The following is a 19,446-nucleotide window of genomic DNA, read 5'->3' on the forward strand; positions in this document are numbered from 1 at the left end:
GTCCCAGACGGCGAGAGGGCACAGGCTGGGCTGAGGGACCTCCCCCCTTCCCCCCGAGTGCACAAATTTTGTGCACCGGGCCTCTGGTCCTATATAATAAAAGGGTAATATGTAAATCGGCCAAACGGCGGAACGACTGGTTGTAATGATGCGCACTGACCACCAGGGTGCAAACGCTCAATGCAGGAGCTGCTCCCTGGTGGTCAGGTGCTCCAATAGGGAGAGTGTCACTCAGCCAGAAGCCAGGCTGACTGCTGACAAGCGCAGCGGTCGTGGCGGGAGCCTCTGCTGCCTTTATGGCAGCGCTAAGGATGCTCAACTGACATCAGTCGGACATCCGCCGAGGGCTTCTGGACAGTGTAGGCCAGGCTGAGGGGACACCTCCCCCCACCAGTGCACGCATGTCATGCACTGGGCCTCTAGTAGTGTGATAAAAAGAAACTAAGACTGTTTGTCAAAGACTGGCTTAGATCAGTGGTCAGCAAACCGTGGCTCGCGAGCCACATGTGGCTCTTTGGCCCCTTGAGTGTGGCTCTTTCACAAAATACCGACTTCTGTGCATGGGCAACAAAGTTTCAATCGCACTGTACATGCGCGCCCGCAAGTGGTATTTTGTGGAAGAGCACGCTCAAGGGGCCAAAGAACCGCATGTGGCTCGCGAGCCGCAGTTTGCCAACCACTGGCTTAGATGATTTATAATTTCCCTCTCAATTAAGATTCCATATTTTCTGTCCTATAGGAACAAAAATTGAGCCAAAACCAAAACAATAATGATGCATTCTGGAGAACTGTTTAAACAGAAAATTAAGAAGCTAATATTTGCCCTGACCGGTTTGGCTCAGTGGATAGAGCGTCAGCCTGCAGAGTAAAGGGTCCCGGGTTCGATTCCAGTCAAGGGCATGTACCTTGGTTGCGGGCACAACCCCAGTAGGGGGTGTACAGGAGGCAGTTGATCAATGTTTCTCTCATTGATGTTTCTGACTCGCTATCCCTCTCCCTTCCTCTCTGTAAAAAATCAATGAAATATTTTTTTTTTTAAAAAAAAAGCTAGTATTTCTCTACTGTTCCTAACATTTTCTTACGCTAATATAATTCGTTTTGCTGTTGTTGTTAATCCTCACCTGAGGACATTTTTCAACTGATTTTTAGATAGAGCTGGAGAAGGAGAGACAGAGAGAGAGAGAAACATTAATGTGAGAGACACATCGATTAGTTTCCTCTCGCATACACCCCAACTGCGTGGGCCAAAACTATATACACTGAGCCAAACTGGCCATGGCTACACTAATATAATTCTAATTCCATCTAACTAATTTCAGATCAAGCTGAAAGTGATATAATTTTCTAGAGTCATGCATAGTTTTAGTATGCATATTATGGGCAAACACATCTTTAAACTTTCAACCTCACTGGTCTTCCCTACATACATAATAACTTTTCTAGTTAACTGACAAGGTGCTTCACACTCTTTTTTGCATTACATTTTTAAAATCTCATAAATACTCACCTCCACCAAACTTTTTAGAATGAGATGCACCACATGATTCAGCAATGTTATTCTCCAAGTGACCAGCTTCATAACACTACAAATAAGTAAAATGCAACATAAAATAAACCCTTTTTAGTATATACCAAAAGCTGAACAGTCTACTGCCATAGATACAGAATCCTGGTTTAACAAAAACTTCATAGAGAAAGGCATCAGATTTTTTTTAAATGCTCTAAACGTAGATACAGAATATAGCTCTAAAGTGGGAGGAGAAAGAGAAGGGTTATGTACCCAGAGACTCACGCCCTCAGTTCTATTCCACCCTGTATTTAAAATCTCCATTTGTAAAGTTGTATGTATAATTATTAGATTTATATAGTTGTTTACTTGATGGGATTATATTAAAAAATATGAATCATAAAATATCTTTCTAATTAATATAAATTACAGCACTATTAAGACAAAACACTTAAACATCAAGAGTAATTCACAGTATGAATCAGTTCCATTTCTAGAAAACGTCTTTTTCCCACAAAAATAATTTTCTTCGTTATGACTATAAAACAAAATTTAGTCGCCACAAAAAGTCAAAACAATAGATACCATTCTTGATATAAAGTTCACAAAGTTTCAAGACAAAACAAGATAAAATACAGGTGTGAATTTCCAAATGCTTACTATATACATCCTATATAATAAAAGCCTAGGTGGCATCACGCCCTCGCACAACACCACCACAAGATGGCTGTGCGCACAGCAGAGGCGGGGCCCGGTGGCCGCTCCGCGTGGTGAGGCCTGGGGGGTCCCGTGGCTCTGTGTGGCACGGAAGAGGCCAGTCCCGGAGTCTCCACCGCCTGGAGGTGGGTCTTGGCAAAGGAGGCGGGTCCCGGCAGGGGAGGGCAGCTGGGGGCGATCAGGCCGGCAGGGGAGCAGTTAGGCATCAATCAGGCCAGCATGCAGAAGCGGTTAGGGGCAATCAGGCAGGTAGGCAGGCAAGAGGTTAAGAGCCAACAGTCCCAGATTGTGAGAGGGATCCCAGATTGGAGAGGGTGTAGGCTGGGTTGAGGGACACCCGCCCCTTCCCCAACCATGCACGAATTTCGTGCACCGGGCCTCTAGTTAATAAATAATAAGAATACTACTTTCCTCATGTTCATGTGAGCCTTCCATGACTCACCATGTATAATACTACTAAATTTATCATCTGACTGCAAATATCACTCTATGCACAAAATATTCAACTGAATTCCAGTTTACCTGGCCCTTCCCATCTACCTCTTCCAGAATCTTGCAAAAGAGATAAGATTTGAATAAGACAAAGCCAGGAGAGAAAGCACTGCAGAAGGAGATTATCATAGTCTTACTAGAATGTAAGGTACAAAGAGAGGATAGTGAGTTGTAGACATGATATCATGGAAGGCTGTATAAACTGCAGAGAAGGTTTGTAGGGCAGGAAATGAGCAAAGAATAAATAAAAAGTCCATGTCATAAGACTGAGAAGAATAAAAGAATTTAAAGGATTTAATGCAGTTTCTAAAATGAGGAATGTGAACACAAATAAATTAAAAATTTCATTTAATAAACAAAATAAAACTGATGAACAAAATAGATCCAGAGACATAAAAGCATAGAACAAACTGCAGAATCTCAGAGGGAAGGCGGGGGAGGATGGGTGGTTGGGTAGGAAGAGATCAGCGGTTAGGGGCAATCAGGCAGGTAGGCAGGCAAGAGGTTAAGAGCCAACAGTCCCAGATTGTGAGAGGGATCCCAGATTGGAGAGGGTGTAGGCTGGGTTGAGGGACACCCGCCCCTTCCCCAACCATGCACGAATTTCGTGCACCGGGCCTCTAGTTAATAAATAATAAGAATACTACTTTCCTCATGTTCATGTGAGCCTTCCATGACTCACCATGTATAATACTACTAAATTTATCATCTGACTGCAAATATCACTCTATGCACAAAATATTCAACTGAATTCCAGTTTACCTGGCCCTTCCCATCTACCTCTTCCAGAATCTTGCAAAAGAGATAAGATTTGAATAAGACAGGAGAGAAAGCACTGCAGAAGGAGATTATCATAGTCTTACTAGAATGTAAGGTACAAAGAGAGGATAGTGAGTTGTAGACATGATATCATGGAAGGCTGTATAAACTGCAGAGAAGGTTTGTAGGGCAGGAAATGAGCAAAGAATAAATAAAAAGTCCATGTCATAAGACTGAGAAGAATAAAAGAATTTAAAGGATTTAATGCAGTTTCTAAAATGAGGAATGTGAACACAAATAAATTAAAAATTTCATTTAATAAACAAAATAAAACTGATGAACAAAATAGATCCAGAGACATAAAAGCATAGAACAAACTGCAGAATCTCAGAGGGAAGGCGGGGGAGGATGGGTGGTTGGGTAGGAAGAGATCAACCAAAGAACTTGTATGTATATCCGCATAACCCAAGGACACAGACAATAAACAGGATGGTGAAGTGGGGGAGGAATACAACAGAAGGGGTCAACTGGGGGAAAAAGAGGACATATGTAATACTTTCAACAATAAAAGTTTAATTTTTTAAAAATGAAATTAAAAAAGGAGTTAGAATACAAATAAATTAAATTTACATTTATGGCCGAAACCGGTTTGGCTCAGTGGATGGAGCATCGGCCTGCGGACTGAAAGGTCCCGGGTTCGATTCCGGTCAAGGGCATGTACCTGGGTTGCGTGCACTTCCCCAGTGGGGGATGTGCAGGAGGCAGCTGATCGATGTTTCTCTCTATTGATGTTTCTGACTCTCTGTCTCTCTCCCTTCCTCTCTGTGAAAGATCAATAAAATGTATTTAAAAAAAAAATTTACATTTATGCACTAATCTAGATGGGTAAATATCTAACAAAAACTTAAGAGGCCTTGCCCTAGCTGGTTTGGCTAGGTGGATAGAGTGTCAGTCTGCGGATTGAAAGATCCTGGGTTCGATTCTGGCCAAGGGCACATGCCCGGGTTGCAGGCTTGATCCCTAGTGGGGGGCGTGTAGGAGGCATCAGGTCAATGATTCTCTCTCATCACTGATGTTTCTATTTTTCCATCCCACTTTCCCTTCCTCTAAAAAATCAATAAAAATATATTAAATAACAAAAAAAAATAACTTAAGAGGCCTTAATGTAGGATTAAAAATACAAGAATTTCCTATAGCTAAAGAAAGAAGTCCAAAAACTCAAATCATTGAATAAAATATGTAGTTATTCTTTAAAAAAATTTTAATAGGAAATCTGTGCATCCTCCAACTGAAATTCTAACTACCATTCCTCACACTTAAGGGGCACAAGATGTTTTTTAAGAAATCAGTATCCAGCTATTCCTTCATTATAGAATTAGAAAATAATTTTCTATTTCCATCTACTATTTAACGATGCCTTCTTGGCTAATGAAAAACCAAGACTGCAAACTCAAAACCTTAAGTTTAAATGTTTAATTACAACAAACACAAACTTTACTCAATCTTTTTTTGTTGTTTTTAATCTTAATTTTTATTGTCTAAAGTTTTACACATGTCTCCTCTTTCCCCCGGATTGATGCCCCACTCCACCACCAGCCATTCTCACCCCGGGCAAGCCGCCACCACCCCAGTGTCTGTGTCCATTGATTATGCTAATATGCATGAAGTCCTTTGGTTGCTCTCTAACCCCTCCTCCTCCCCTGCCATTTGTCAATGGATCTATTTTTGTTCATCAAATTTGTTGATCATTATATCCTACATATGAGTGAGATCATGTGATATTTATCTTTCTCCGACTGGCTTACGCTTTACTCAATCTTAAAAGCTTTTTTCATTTTCATTTGTAATGAAAACCTAAAACCAAATGACACACATTTCCACATAAATGCAAAATAGTCTCTATATAGGATCTCTCAGATCAATCAAGTATATGCTGGCATTCTATAACTTCTATATATATATTCAGCATTTACACTGACTAAAATAACATACCTTTTTAGAAAGGCCAATATCCCCTTTCTTGGGCATAAATCCAGGGTCTAAATCATTTGATTCAAGAAGTTTCTTAGTTGGTTTTCTCTGCCGCTTACTTTCATAATTTCCTGAAATACATATATCTTTTCATTAGATTATGTAGAAACTGGGCACAAGCTAATTTTTAAAAATCTATACACGACACAAAAATGACTCATCATATTTTTTTAATGTTTTTCTCATCATCTTGTGGGGAGGGGCAGGGTAGGAATTTATTTATTCTAAAATGTTACTTAATATAAAATATAGTTCTCGCCCTGACCAGTCTGGCTCAGTGGATAGAGCGTCGGCCTGCGGACTGAAGGGTCCCAGGTTCGATTCCGGTCAAGGGCATGTACCTTGGTTGCGGGCACATCCCCAGTAGGAGGTGCGCAGGAGGCAGCTGAATCGATGTTTCTCTCTCTCTCTCATCGATGTTTCTGGCTCTCTATCCCTCTCCCTTCCTCTCTGTAAAAAATCAATAAAATATTTAAAAAAAAAAAATATAGTTCTCAATATAGACAAACTAATGTGAGGGTGTGTGTGTGTGTGTGTGTGTGTGTGTGTAATCACAAAAGAACACAGGAAGATATCAAAAGGGCAGAACTGCCTTTAGAGGAATTCAATAATAGTAAGGACCAAAGGAGAAGTACGGTGAGGTACAGCCTGAATTCTGGGCTAGGATTAGGACTAGGATTAGAATTTTTGTTCTGCTCCTAAATAAATAAAAGACATTTATTTACTTTGCAGGACTGTTCTTAAAAATTATGTTAAAAGCCTAATAGCAGAGTTTGGCACACAGTAGGTAATGAAATAGTAACTATTATTCTATTTAAAGTCTTTTTGATTCTGCCTTACTTGATTAAACACAATTAGGATACTTTTCTTAAAGGAATATAATCACAAGGTATTCTTGGGAATGTAAAAAGCTACAACCCAACTTTTACTGACCACAATATTCAATAGTCAGAAAATGAATTAGACAGTATGTTTAGTTAGATCCAACTCTCATCAGCTGACACATATATAAAGAATAACAAAGTGAAAACCAATCGGCAATTCACTTCCAAGAGAATATTTACACAAAACTGCTTCCTATGTATCAGGTAAATTACATTATACATTATTATATTATAATCTCCATTTTATAGATGAGGAAATAAGTTTAGCAGTTAAACAACTTCCCATGTAACACAAGGATTGGTGAGCCAGTATCTGAAGCATAAGTTTCACAGTGTGCAATGCCTCTCCTCAAAAACCCAGCTATCTTGGTGTTGACTCACATGGTAGTTGATCAACAGTCGTGAACAGCAACAATGGAGTAAGGAGAGCAGTTTTTAAAAATGTCTTCTTAACAGTGTGTAACCAATTTATGGTCATTTTATCCATTTAGCCAGTACGCTGGGACTTCTCAGAACCAAGTGGGTAGTTTTGTTGTACATTTTACACCACTGGCTTTCCATCAAAACATACTACAATAAAACATACTAAAATCCCCTGCTTTCTCTAGTCATATCCACTTACATACTAAGACCCCATCCCCATCTTACCTGGTGTTTTAACTAGCAATTCCTCAGATTTAAGGGGAGGGCGTGGAGAGACTTCCAGAGCCACAGGCACAGACAAAGTCAGCTGCGGCAACTCAGCATGTCCACCTCCAAGTTCTGAGTGAGACAAGGGCCCTTCCAAAAACGGAGCCTCCCTTTCAAGAACTGGAGGCTCTTCTTTGGTTGAAATCAATGAATTCTCATCCACATGCTTGTTCTGAGCATTAGATCGACTTCGAGCTAAAAGGTTTTCTTCTTCACAGCGGGAGCTCACCTAAGAGCAAAAAATAAAAATAGAATCCATAGGCCAAAGTTGTAATTTGACTGTCAAAAAGAATAATGCACTTAAAAAGAAATAAAATTATAACACATGCTACAATGAGAATGAACCCTGACGGCATTACACTAAGTGAAAAAAGCTAATCACAATCAAATAAATATTGTATATCTTGACTTGAGTCGAAAAATAGAATGGTGGTTGCCTTGGGTTGGAAAAGGGGTAACTAGGAAGTTTTTAAATAATAAGTACAGAGTTTCAGTTTGGGAACATGAAAAAGTTCTGAAGATGATGAATGGTGGTAATGGTTACAAAACAATGTGAATGTAGTTAATGGCACAGAACTATACACCTAAAAATAGTTAAAATTATAAATTTTATGTTATACAGTAGTACCCGCAGGGGAATGCTTTAAGACCTCCTGTGGATACTTGAAGCCCTGGGTAGTACTGAACCCTATATATACTATGTTTTTTCCTATACCTATGATAAAGTTTAATTTATAAATTAAGTACACTAAGATATTAACAAAAATCTATAATAATAAAAGTGTAATATGCTAATTAGACCGGACGTCCTTCTGGACAAAGCCGCAGCAGAGGCGGCAATGTGGCAGCGGGGGGGTCTATGTGGGCACCAAGGCAGAAGCGGCCGCCACAGCGGCAGGGGCTGAGCCCCTTGCACAGATTTCGTGCATCGGGCCTCTAGTTAATAATAAAGGTGAACAATTATAACAATGTACTATAATAAAAGTTATGTGAATGCAGTCTTTCTCTCTTAAAATACCTTATTACACTGTACTCTTCTTCTTGTGATAATATGAGATGACAAAAAGCCAAATGTTCTCCTGAATCTGTGTAACCATCCCTTACTTGCAGCCAATGGCCTGGTGTCATTCATTTCAGGGGACTCCTTGCTGAAGTCTTAATTTAGGCTCAATGCTTCCTGGCAGAACACATTGCCCTCAATTGAAACACCTTTCTGTTCATGTGTTCTATCCACAAATTTAGTGCCTTTCTATCTTAAATAAGTACTTATCATCCACGGGAGCTGTAGCTTTTGCATGAGGTGCAACACCAAATCTAGTACAAATTTCTTTTTCCTTCTTTACAATTTCATTGATAGAATACTCATTCTTATGATAGATCTTAACAATCTCAGCCTACAATTATTTCTTTCCTTATTGAGAACTTTCACCTTTCATTTCGCAGGGATGGAGAACCTTTTTTCTGCCAAGAGCCATTTGTATATTTACAACATCATTCACAGGCCATACAAAATTATCTACTTAAAATTAACCTGCTATATTTGGCAGGTTAATTAACTCATCCATAATACCTTGGCAGGGCCACACCAAATTATTTCCTGGGCCTCATACAGCCCTCGGGCCAGATGTTCCCCACCCAACTTAAAGGAAGCACGTTATTGCTTCTCTTTGCCATATCTGAATTGCCAGCCTCACTATTCTTGCACTTTGGAGTCATTATTAAATAAGAGTGACTTGAATACAAGCACTGCAATACATAATTGATGTGATAACCAAGAAGGCTACTAAGTGACGAAGGGCTAAACAAAGGGATGACTGATGATCTAGGAGGGCAGAACATTACATCTCAAGGTTTCATCATGCTGCTCAGAACGGCGCACAATTTAAAACATGAATTGTTTATTTCTGAAATTTTCCACTTAGTATTTTCTGATCATGGTAACTAAAACTATAGAAAGAGATTACTGTATATATTTCACTATAAATTTTTAAAATATATATATTTATTGATTTCAGAGAGGAAGGGAGAAGGAGAGAGAGACAGAAACACCAATGATGACAGAGAACCACCGATCAGCTTTCCCCCACACACCTTCCAAAGGGGATCGAGCCCGCAACCCAGGCGTGCACCCTTTGCCGGAATCGAACCCGGGACCCCTCAGTCTGCAGACTGACGCTCTATCCACTGAGCCAAGCCAACTAGGGCTATAAATTTTTAAAGAGGGGAAAATATAATTGATTGGAGCTATAAAAATTCATTAAGGCCATAGTGATAATTCCAAAAAAGGAAGAAAAAAGATTCCCTAACATGTCCCCTATTAAAGTAGCTAATAATGAACTCCTAATGTTGAGTTGGTAAATAATTGGAAAAGAAGCATTTATTCTGCCTTTCATTATTTCACAATAAAAATGTCCAGTTAATAAGAAATATTGAGATTGCCAGCTAATAAAAATAGAAGAAACAATAAAATATAAGTCTTGCCCTGGCCGATTTGGCTCAATGATTAGACTGAAGGGTCTCAGGTCAACTCTCATCAGGGACACATCCCTTGGTTGCAGGTTCAATCCCCAGCACCGGTCAGGGCAAGTGCAGGAGGCAACCAGGCGATGTGTCTCTCTCACATCAATGTTTCTCTGTCTCTTCCCCCGTCCTCCCCCGCCAATCCCTTCCATTCTCTGTCTACAGAAAAAATATCCTTGGGTGAGAATTTAAAAAAAGATGTAAGTCTTCATTTTGCTAACTCCCAATATAGGCAAGGATCCTCAGCTGGTATTTAAAAAGTTATCAAGGAGCCCTGACCAGTTTGGCTCAGTGGATAGAGCATTGGTCTGGGGACTGAAGGGTCCCAGGTTCAATTCCGGTCAAGGGCATGTACCTTGGTTGTGGGCACATCCCCAGTAGGGGGTGTGCAGGAGGCAGCTGATCAATGCTTCTCTCTCATTGATGTTTCTAGCTCTCTATCCCTCTCCCTTCCTCTCTGTAAAAAAATCAATAAAATATATTAAAAAATAAAAAATAAATAAAGTTATCAAGGAAATGGCTGATGCATATTGCTTTTTGAGCAAAAGAAGTAAAACCTAACTTAAAAGGGAAAAATCAGTTATTCGTGACTGTGAATAATTAATTGGATGTTAAATGCCTTCTAATGTCATGCACTATGTAACACAATATCACCTATGATATAATCCACCTAAAAATGTTTAAGTCTAATCTATCAAATTGTTAGCTACAATTTCCACTTAACAGGGAACATAGAGGATAGAGAAACAAGCTTAGTGACACCTATTAAGAAGCAATCACACACAACTGCATTAGAAGATGGATAAACCAAATGTGGTACTTGAATTGCTTAGATAGGGAAAAGAAAAAAGGGACTTTTCTACATTTAAAGAAAGTTAAGAAATATAACAACCATGCCCAGCAGGTGTGGCTCAGTGGTTGAGCATCAACCCATGCACCAGGAGGTTACTGGTTCGATTCCCGGACAGGGCACATGCCTAGGTTGCAGGCTCTATCCCCAGTAGAGAGCATGTAGGAGGCAGCTGATAGATGTTTCTCTCATCATTGATGTTTCTATCTCTCTCTCCCTCTCCCTTCCCCTCTGAAAGTAATAAAAATATACTGAAAAAATAAAATAAAAATAAATCAAACACGGGATTATGTTTGTTTAAAAAGTTAGGATCATACTACTTATTTTTTATGCTGTTTTTTTACTAACATTTATCCTTAATTCACCAAAAATCACCTTTGAAAGAAAAGGGGGAAATACACACACACACACTACACAAAGACTCATTTATATATTTCTTTCTAACTACTATATGCTAAGTATTGTACCAGAAGCTAGAGGTAAAAAACTTAAAAAGATCCCAGTTGCCCTAGCCAGTTTGGCTCAGTGACTAGAGCATTGGCCCTTGGCCTGAACAGTCGTGGATTTGATTCCGTTCAAGTGCACTTACCTTGATTGCAGGATGGATCCCAGGGTCTGGTTGGGCATGTGCAGGAGGCAACCAATCTATGTGTATCTCTCACATCAATGTTTCTCTCTTTCTCCTTCTCTCTATCTCTCCCACTCCCTTCCACTCTCTCTAAAAATCAATGTAAAAATATCCTCAGGTGAGATTAACAAAAAACAAATAAACAAACAAACAAAAATAAGATCGTAGTTGCCGAAAACCGGTTTGGCTCAGTGGATAGAGCGTCGGCCTGCGGACTGAAAGGTCCCAGGTTCGATTCCGGTCAAGAGCATGTACCTGGGTTGCGGGCACATCCCCAGTAGGAGATGTGCAGGAGGCAGCTAATTGATGTTTCTCTCTCATCAATGTTTCTAACTCTCTATCTCTCTCCCTTCCTCTTTGTAAAAAATCAATAAAATATATTTTTAAAAAAAAATAAGATCGTAGTTAAGGAAAATATTATCCCATAAAGACAAAACATGATATAGGAAAATTGCAGCATCCTAAAAGGACTACTAAAACACTATTGAAATGTTGGAACATACCTTGTGTACCTGTTCCTGTACCTTCTTTTGTTTTTTCTTAGGAGCAAATATCTGATCATATTCTTCTGTATATTCCAGAAGCCACTTGCTTGGCTTCCTAAGTCTCTTCTTCTCTGACCGCACAGCTAAAAGAGGAGAAACAAGTTCAATATTAACTAAAAAGTTAGAGGAAAACTCATTGTTTCCATGCAGCCATCTCTGTACTCCCAAAGGTTTTTGAGATGGGAAACTCTCAAAAACACTCTGGCTTAAGCTCCAAGAGATTAAAAGTTGAAATTAGTATCCTATAATGACAGATATTATTAACATTCAAATATAGACTCTCTAAGTCAGATAAACTCATAAAATTTCTCGTGAATTATTTTAAATAACATCTCTCTGGATTATACAAAATATTGGATGGATATTCAGATAGAATATTTACTGATCAGTACTATCACATGAATTTTAAAAGCACTCTATACATACTTTATTATCATGGTTGCAGTGAATTTCACATTCGAAAACAGAAATATTTCTAAACAGAATAATCAAAAATAGAATTAAATGTATACCATTACTTCAATGACATAAAAAAACGTATGCCATTGAATGTCAAAATCTGAAAATAGAGATGGGCATTTGCTTTAAAAATCTCTTGTCATGTTTGTGGTCAAAATATCAAAGTATCATACCACTGTTCTTTGAGTTAAAGATAAAACAAGTAACTATTATAATTTCCCTATAAAACTTTGCTTAACACACTTAACATGCTTCAGTTATATTGTAAGCTCTTTGGGAGAAGATAATGCTTACAGAATGCAGGATATACTCTACTCAAGAGGCAAGAGGGATTTCATGATATGATGATGTCAGAGGAAGCTGTTCCTACCTCAGTTGAATGTGGCAATGCCAATGTTCTTTCAATAAAGAAAACACAAAAGTTCAGACCGAAAAGAAAAAATCATAGGCAAGCTGGCAAAGGCTATTACTCCTTAGACCAGTGATGGCGAACCTTTTGAGCTCGGCGTGTCAGCATTTTGAAAAACCCTAACTCAACTCTGGTGCCGTGTCACATATAGAAATTTTTTGATATTTGCAACCATAGTAAAACAAAGATTTATATTTTTGATATTTATTTTATATATTTAAATGCAATTAACAAAGAAAAATCAACCAAAAAAATGAGTTCGCCATCACTGCTTTAGACAGTACATATGGAAACAAGCCATAAAACTTCAATGCAATAAAATCCTGTATAATAAAAGGCTAATATGCAAATCGACTGACCGGTGGAATGACCAGTCACTATGATACGCACTGACCACCAGGCGGCAGACACTCTATGCGGGAGCTACCCGCTGGTGGTCAGTGCGCTTCCACAGGGCAAGCGTGGCACAGCCAGAAGCCAGGCTCATGACTGGCGAGGGCAGCAGCGGTGGTGGGAGCTTCTCCCACCTTTGCAGCCGCGCTAAGAACCAGGCCTAAGCCAGCAGGCAGACATCCCCCGAGGGGTCCCCGACTGCGAGAAGGTGCAGGCCAGGCTGAGGGACCCTGCCCTGGCTCCCCGCCAGTGCATAAATGTTGTGCATGGGGCCTCTAGTTTAAAGATAATGTAAAAGGAGATGAAACTTAATGGCTTTTTACAGCAGCTTTATTCATAATTGTGAAAACTTGGCAACAACCAAGTTATAAGTGAATGGATATATAAACTTTAGTATATCTAGAAAATGGAATATTATTCAGCACTAAAAAGAAATGAGCTATTGAGCCACGAAAAGACACAGAAGAAATTTTTTTTTTTTTACAGAGAGGAAGCGAGAGAAATAGAGTTAGAAACATCGATGAGAGAGAAACATCGATTGGCTGCCTCCTGCACATCTACTGGGGATGTGCCCGCAACCCAGGTACATGCCCTTGACCGGAATCAAACCTGGGACCCTTCAGTCCGCAGGCCGACGCTCTATCCACTTAGCCAAACCGGTTTCGGCCAGAAGAAAATTTTTTTAAATGAATTTTACCACGTGGAAAAAAAGCCATGCTAAAAAGGCTAAATACTGTATGTTTCAAACTGTATGACATTCTGAAAAAGGCAAAACTATGGAGACTATAAAAAGTGGTTGCCAGCCGAAACCGGTTTGGCTCAGTGGATAGAGCGTCGGCTTGCGGACTGAAAGGTCCCAGGTTCGATTCCGGTCAAGGGCATGTACCTGGGGTGTAGGCACATCCCCAGTAGGAGATGTGCAGGAGGCAGCTGTTCGATGTTTCTCTCTCATCGATGTTTCTAGCTTTCTATCTCTCTCCCTTCCTCTCTGTAAAAAAATTAATAAAATATTAAAAAAAAAAGACAACTGTCTTTAAAAAAAAAAAAAAAAAAAGTGGTTGCCAAAGAGCAGAGAAAGGGGGTTGTTAAATAGGCAGAACACAGAGGATTTTTTAGGGCAGTAAAAATACTCTGTATGATACCACAGTGGTGGATATGTGTCACTATACATTCATCTGAATGTCTGACACCAAGAATGAACCCTAAGGTAAACTGTGGACATTGGGTAATTATGATATGTCAGGGTAGGTTCATCAATTGCAACAATGTACCCTCTGGAGGGATATCTTGACTCATAGATACTTAGGAAAAAAGTGATGGAAGGGATGTGGGGAACTAGGTAAAAAAGAAGGGATTAAGTATAAATTGGCAGTTACAAAACAGTCACCAGGATGTAAAATACAGCTTGGGGAATATAATCTATCCTATACAATAAAAGCCTAATATGCTAAATACTGTACAGTTGTCCATTCAAACAATCAAAGTGTAATATACTAATGATATGCTAAGGCTGCTCAACTGCTCACTATGACATGCACTGACCACCAGGGGGCAGATGCTCTGACCAGTAGGTTAGCTTGCTGCTGGGGTCTGGCCAATCGGGACTGAATGAGACAGGCCAGACACACCCTGGAGCTCTCCTGAAGTCCCTTCCCAACTGGCCAACCTCCCACATCCCTCCCTGGCCCTGGTCGTGTACCAGTGGGGTTCCTTGGCCTGACCTGCGCCCTCTCGCAATCTGGGGCCCCTTGGTTGGATGTCGGAGAGCCGGTTTTGGCGCGATTCTGCAGGCCAGGCCGAGGGACCCCACTGGTGCACAAATTTGTGCACCAGGCCTCTAGTATATATATAAAAGCCTAAGTGACCGTCCAACCGGTAGCTATGACGTGCAATGACCACCAGGGGGCAGACACTATAATAATAAGCTATGATGCATACTCACCACCAGGGGCAGGAACTCAACACAGGAGCTGCCAAGCTGCAGTGACGGCAGCTGCGGTTCTTGGGTGACGCACCTGGAACCAGAGGAGGGAGCCCGATTCCGGGGTGTGTCACCTAAGAACCGCCCTCTCATAATCCAGGACCCCTCGGGGGATGTCAGAGAGCCAGTTTCAGCCCGATCCCCATTGGCCAGGGCGAGGGACCCCACTGGTGCACAAATCCATGCACCAGGCCTCTAGTTAATAATGTAAGAACTACGTATGGTGCTGGGGGGGGGGGAAGGGTAGTAGACTTACCTGAGGGACCACCTCATCCTATATAATAAAAGCATAGTATGCAAATTGTTCCCTTGACCGGGAGTTGTCCAGGAGTTCGACCAGGGGGCGGGGCCTGGAGGGAAGCCCCAGCCGACGGCAGTGGCAGGTGGCCAGGAGAAGAGAGGGAGTACCCAGCCGGCAGCCGCTAGCCTCTAGGGACGCTACCAGTGTATGAATTTCATGCACTGAGCCTCTAGTAAGTTATATAAATGTCTAACCACTATGTTATAAACTTGAAAATAATGTAATATTAAATGTCAACTGTAAATCAAAAAATGTAAAACTTGCCCTAGCCAGTTTGGCTCAGTGGATAGAGCATTGACCTGCACACTGAGGGGGTCCAGGTTCAATTCCGGTCAAGGGCATATGCCAGGGTTGTGGGCTCAATCCCCACTGGGATGCATGCAGGAGGCAGCCAATCAATGATTCTCTCTCATCACTGATGTTTCTATCTCTCTCTCCCTTTTCTTTCCCCTCTGAAATTAAAAAAGATACATTTTTTAAATGTAAAACTTATTTAATTTGAAAATCTGGATTAAAAAATACAATGCAACTATATCCTCTCTACAAGATTTATCATCTTAGATATAAACACACATAGACTGAAGATGAAAGGATAAAAAAAGATTTACACAAATGAGAGCAGAGGTGGCCCGACCTAGGCAAAATAGACCTGACTCAAAACTATAACTAGACATAAATAGGATCATTATATAATGATAAAAAGTTAATTCACTAGGAAAATAAACAGTTTTAAACATATTTTAGGAAATAATTATAAATATATAGGTACAGAACATCAGAGCACCAAAATATATGAAGCAAACACTGGTAGAACTGACAGGAGAAACAGACAGGAAAATAATAGTATAGTATACTATCAGGCTTCAGTAATTAATAGAATTATCAAACAGAAGATTAATATGAAAACAGAGAACTTGAGCATCATTAGAGACCACCTGAAATTAACAGACATAGATAGAACACACATTCTTCTAAAGTACACATAAAACATTGTCCAAGAGAGATCACATAATAGACCACTAAACAATTTCAGAAGATTGAAATCATACCAAGCATCTTTTCCAATCACAATGGAATGAAACTAGAAATCAATGGCAGTTGGAAAACTGGAAAATTCAGGCATGTGAAAAACAATGCACTCTTAAACATCCAATGGGTCTGAGAAGAAATTCCATTAAAAATTTAAAAATATCTTGAGACAAATGAAAATAAAAACACAATATGCCAAATTTATTGGATGCAGCAAAGAAATACTAAGAGGAAAGTTCATAGCAGAAAGTGCCTACATTAAGAAAAAAGATACCAAATCAACAACCTAATTTTATACCCCTAAGAATGAGAAAAAGAACAAACTAAATCCATTGTTAGCAAAAGAAAAGAAGTTATAAATATTAGAGTATAAATAAACAAATAGAGAATAAAAAAATTATCAACAAAACTGAGATCTTTTTCTCTAAAGAAAAAACTGACAATCCTTTAGTTAAATTAACTACCAGAAAAGAAGGAAAAAAGGCTTATCCCTTATAAACATTGATGCAAAAAATCTTTAACAAATACTAGCAAACTGAATCCAACAGCAGCACACTGAAAGGATTTTGGCCTGGCCTATGTGGCTCAGTTGGGTGGGTGTCATTCTGTGCACCAGGAGGTTGGGTTGCCGGTTGATTCCAGGTCAGCACACATGCCTGGGATGCGGTCTGAATTCCTGGTGGGGGTACAGAAGGTGTTTCACTCTCACATCAATGTTTTTCTCTCTCCCTCTCCCTTCCTCTCTCTCTAAAAAATCAATAAGAAAATATTTTAAATAAATAAATAAATAAATAAATAAATAAATAAATGGATTATACATCGTGACTAAGTAGGATTCATCCCTGGATGGAAAGACAATTCAATACACAAAAATGAATAGATGTAATAACAACATATTAACAGAATGAAGAAAGTCACATGATGATCTCAACTGATGCAGAAAGGGCTTTACAAAATTCAACACTTTGAAAACTACAAAACATTGTGGAAATTAAAGACACAAATAAATGGAAAGACATCCTATGTTCATGGACTGGAAGACTTCATAGCATCAATATGCCCATACTACCCAAAATCAATCTTTAAATTCACTGCTATCCTTATCAAAATCCCAATGGCATTTTTTACAGAAATAGAAAAAAATCCACCCTAAAATTAACATGGAATCTCAAAGGATCCTGAATAACCAAAATAATCTTGATAATGAAGAATAACAATGGAAGCTTCACAATTCTGTTTTCAAAACATCTTATAAAGCTACAGTAATCAAAGCAATATGAGCTTACCATCAAGATCAGACACAGAAATCAATGGAATAGAATAGAGAAACCAGAAATAAACCCTTACATGTATAGCCAAATTATCGATTCCCAGTAACGGGCGTGCAGAAAGCAGCCGACTGATGTTTCTCTCTCATCATCTAGCTATAATAATAAAAGCGTAATATGCTAATTAGACCAGACAACCTTCCGGACAAAGCCAGCGAGGGAAGCCCAGGTCCCGGGTGCCTGCTGTTGGCTGGAGGGAAGCCCGCGTCCCTGATGCCAGAGGGAAGCTGGTGCTGGCAGCCGGGGGAAGGAAGGCCTACTCTTGCATGAATTTTGTGCATTGGGCCTCTAGTTGAAGAATAAAAATATATTTGGAGGGAAAAAAGAAAAGAAACATCTACTTGAGTTCTCTGCCCATTTTTATATTTGTTTGTTTGTTTTAAATGTCTTTGCTTATTTCAGAGAGGAAGGGAGAAGGCGAGAGGGATAGAAACATCAATGATGAGAGAGAAACATCAGTAGGCTGCCTCTTACATGCGCCCTACTGAGAATGGAGCTCGCAACCTGGGCGTGTGCCCTGACCAGGAATCAAGCTGTAATCTCATGGCTCATAGGTCAATGCTCAACCACTGAGCCATACTGGCTGGGCGAATAGATGTTTCTTCAAAGAAGATATACAAATAGCCCAAAAGCATTATAAAAAATGCTCAGCATCACTAATCATCAGGAACTGTAAATCAAAACCAAAATGCGATATCACCTTACACCTGTTACAAAAATAAAATAACAACTGTTGGCAAGGAGGTGGAGAGGTGAGAACCCTTGAGCACTGTTGAAGCCACTGGAATAAAAGTATAAAGATTCCTGAAAACAATTAATAAAGAGAATTTTCATACGATTCAACAATACCACTTCTGGGTATATATCTAAAAGAATTCAAAATACACCCTGGCCAGTGTTGTTCACTGTTAGAACATCAGCTGGCCCACCAAAGGGTTCAATTTCCAGTCAAGGGCACATGCCTGGGTTGCAGGTTCATCTCCTGCCCTGACTGACTGAGTATGAAAGTCAATGTATCTCTCATATCGATGTCTCTCTCTCAAAATTCAATGGAAGAAATATCCTCAGGTTAGGATTAACAACAACAAAAAACGCACAAAAAAAGTAGGTTTGGTTCATATAGGAAATAAGAGACTAATTAATAATAAAAAATAAACTGTGTTTTGCATACTCAACTGTAAACCCTACTTTGAAAAAAAGAAGGGGAAATCCTGTTATGTGGATGAACCTTGAGGACACTACACTAAATGAAATAACCCAATCAGAAAAAGACATATTACAACTCCATTTACATGAGGTAGCCCTAGCTGGTTTGGCTCATGGGATAGAGTATCAGCCTGCGGACTGAAGGGTCACAGGTTCAATTCCAGTCAAGGGCATATACAAGTTGCAGCTTGATCCCTGGCCCTGGTTGGGGTGCATGCGGGGAAGCAACTAATCAATGTATCTCTCACATCAGTGTTTCTCTCTGTCTCTCCCCCTCCCTTTCACTCTCTCTAAAAATCAATGAAGAAAAATAAATAAATAAATACATACATACATAAATATCAATGGAAAAATATCCTCGGGTGAGGATTAACAACAACAAAAAGACACATGAGGTATCTATAGCAATCAAATTCATAGAAACAAAAACAGAATGGTGGTTGCTGGGGCTGGTCAAAGGAGGAAATGGAAAGCTATTGTTCAATAGATATCGAGTTTCAGATATGCATGAAAAAGTTCTAGAACCCTCCCCAGCCTTCCTGCTGTCGTTTGACAGCCTGTTCTATGCTTCTCTGCCTCTATATCTATTTTTGTTCATTAGGTTATAATGTCCTTTATTATCCATAAATGAGTGAGATCATGTGGTATTTTTCTTTCACTGACTGGCTTATTTCCATATTATAGATGGGTCCAGTTCAGCATCAGGCTAGCTGCAGT

General features: G+C 39.7%; 1 protein-coding gene across 3 annotated transcripts in view; it reads right to left on the reverse strand.

Annotated features, from left to right (window-relative positions):
* LOC102764830 (histone-lysine N-methyltransferase, H3 lysine-36 and H4 lysine-20 specific) overlaps positions 1-19,446 on the reverse strand; it is an 84,606-nt gene that overhangs the window by 10,231 nt on the left and 54,929 nt on the right. For all 3 annotated transcript variants that reach the window (XR_001513844.1, XM_015563869.1, XM_006763710.2), the window contains exons 6-9: positions 11,582-11,706; positions 7,039-7,309; positions 5,468-5,577; positions 1,508-1,583 (exon numbers count right to left, since the gene is read on the reverse strand). Coding sequence is in view for 2 of the 3 variants with exons in the window: in XM_015563869.1 (XP_015419355.1) it covers positions 1,508-1,583; positions 5,468-5,577; positions 7,039-7,309; positions 11,582-11,706 (582 nt within the window). In the remaining variant the exon portion in view is untranslated. The remainder of the gene's footprint in view (positions 1-1,507; positions 1,584-5,467; positions 5,578-7,038; positions 7,310-11,581; positions 11,707-19,446) is intronic.

The sequence above is a fragment of the Myotis davidii genome, unplaced genomic scaffold, assembly GCF_000327345.1.
Source record: "Myotis davidii unplaced genomic scaffold, ASM32734v1 scaffold319, whole genome shotgun sequence".
In the NCBI taxonomy this organism is placed as follows: Eukaryota; Metazoa; Chordata; class Mammalia; order Chiroptera; family Vespertilionidae; genus Myotis; species Myotis davidii.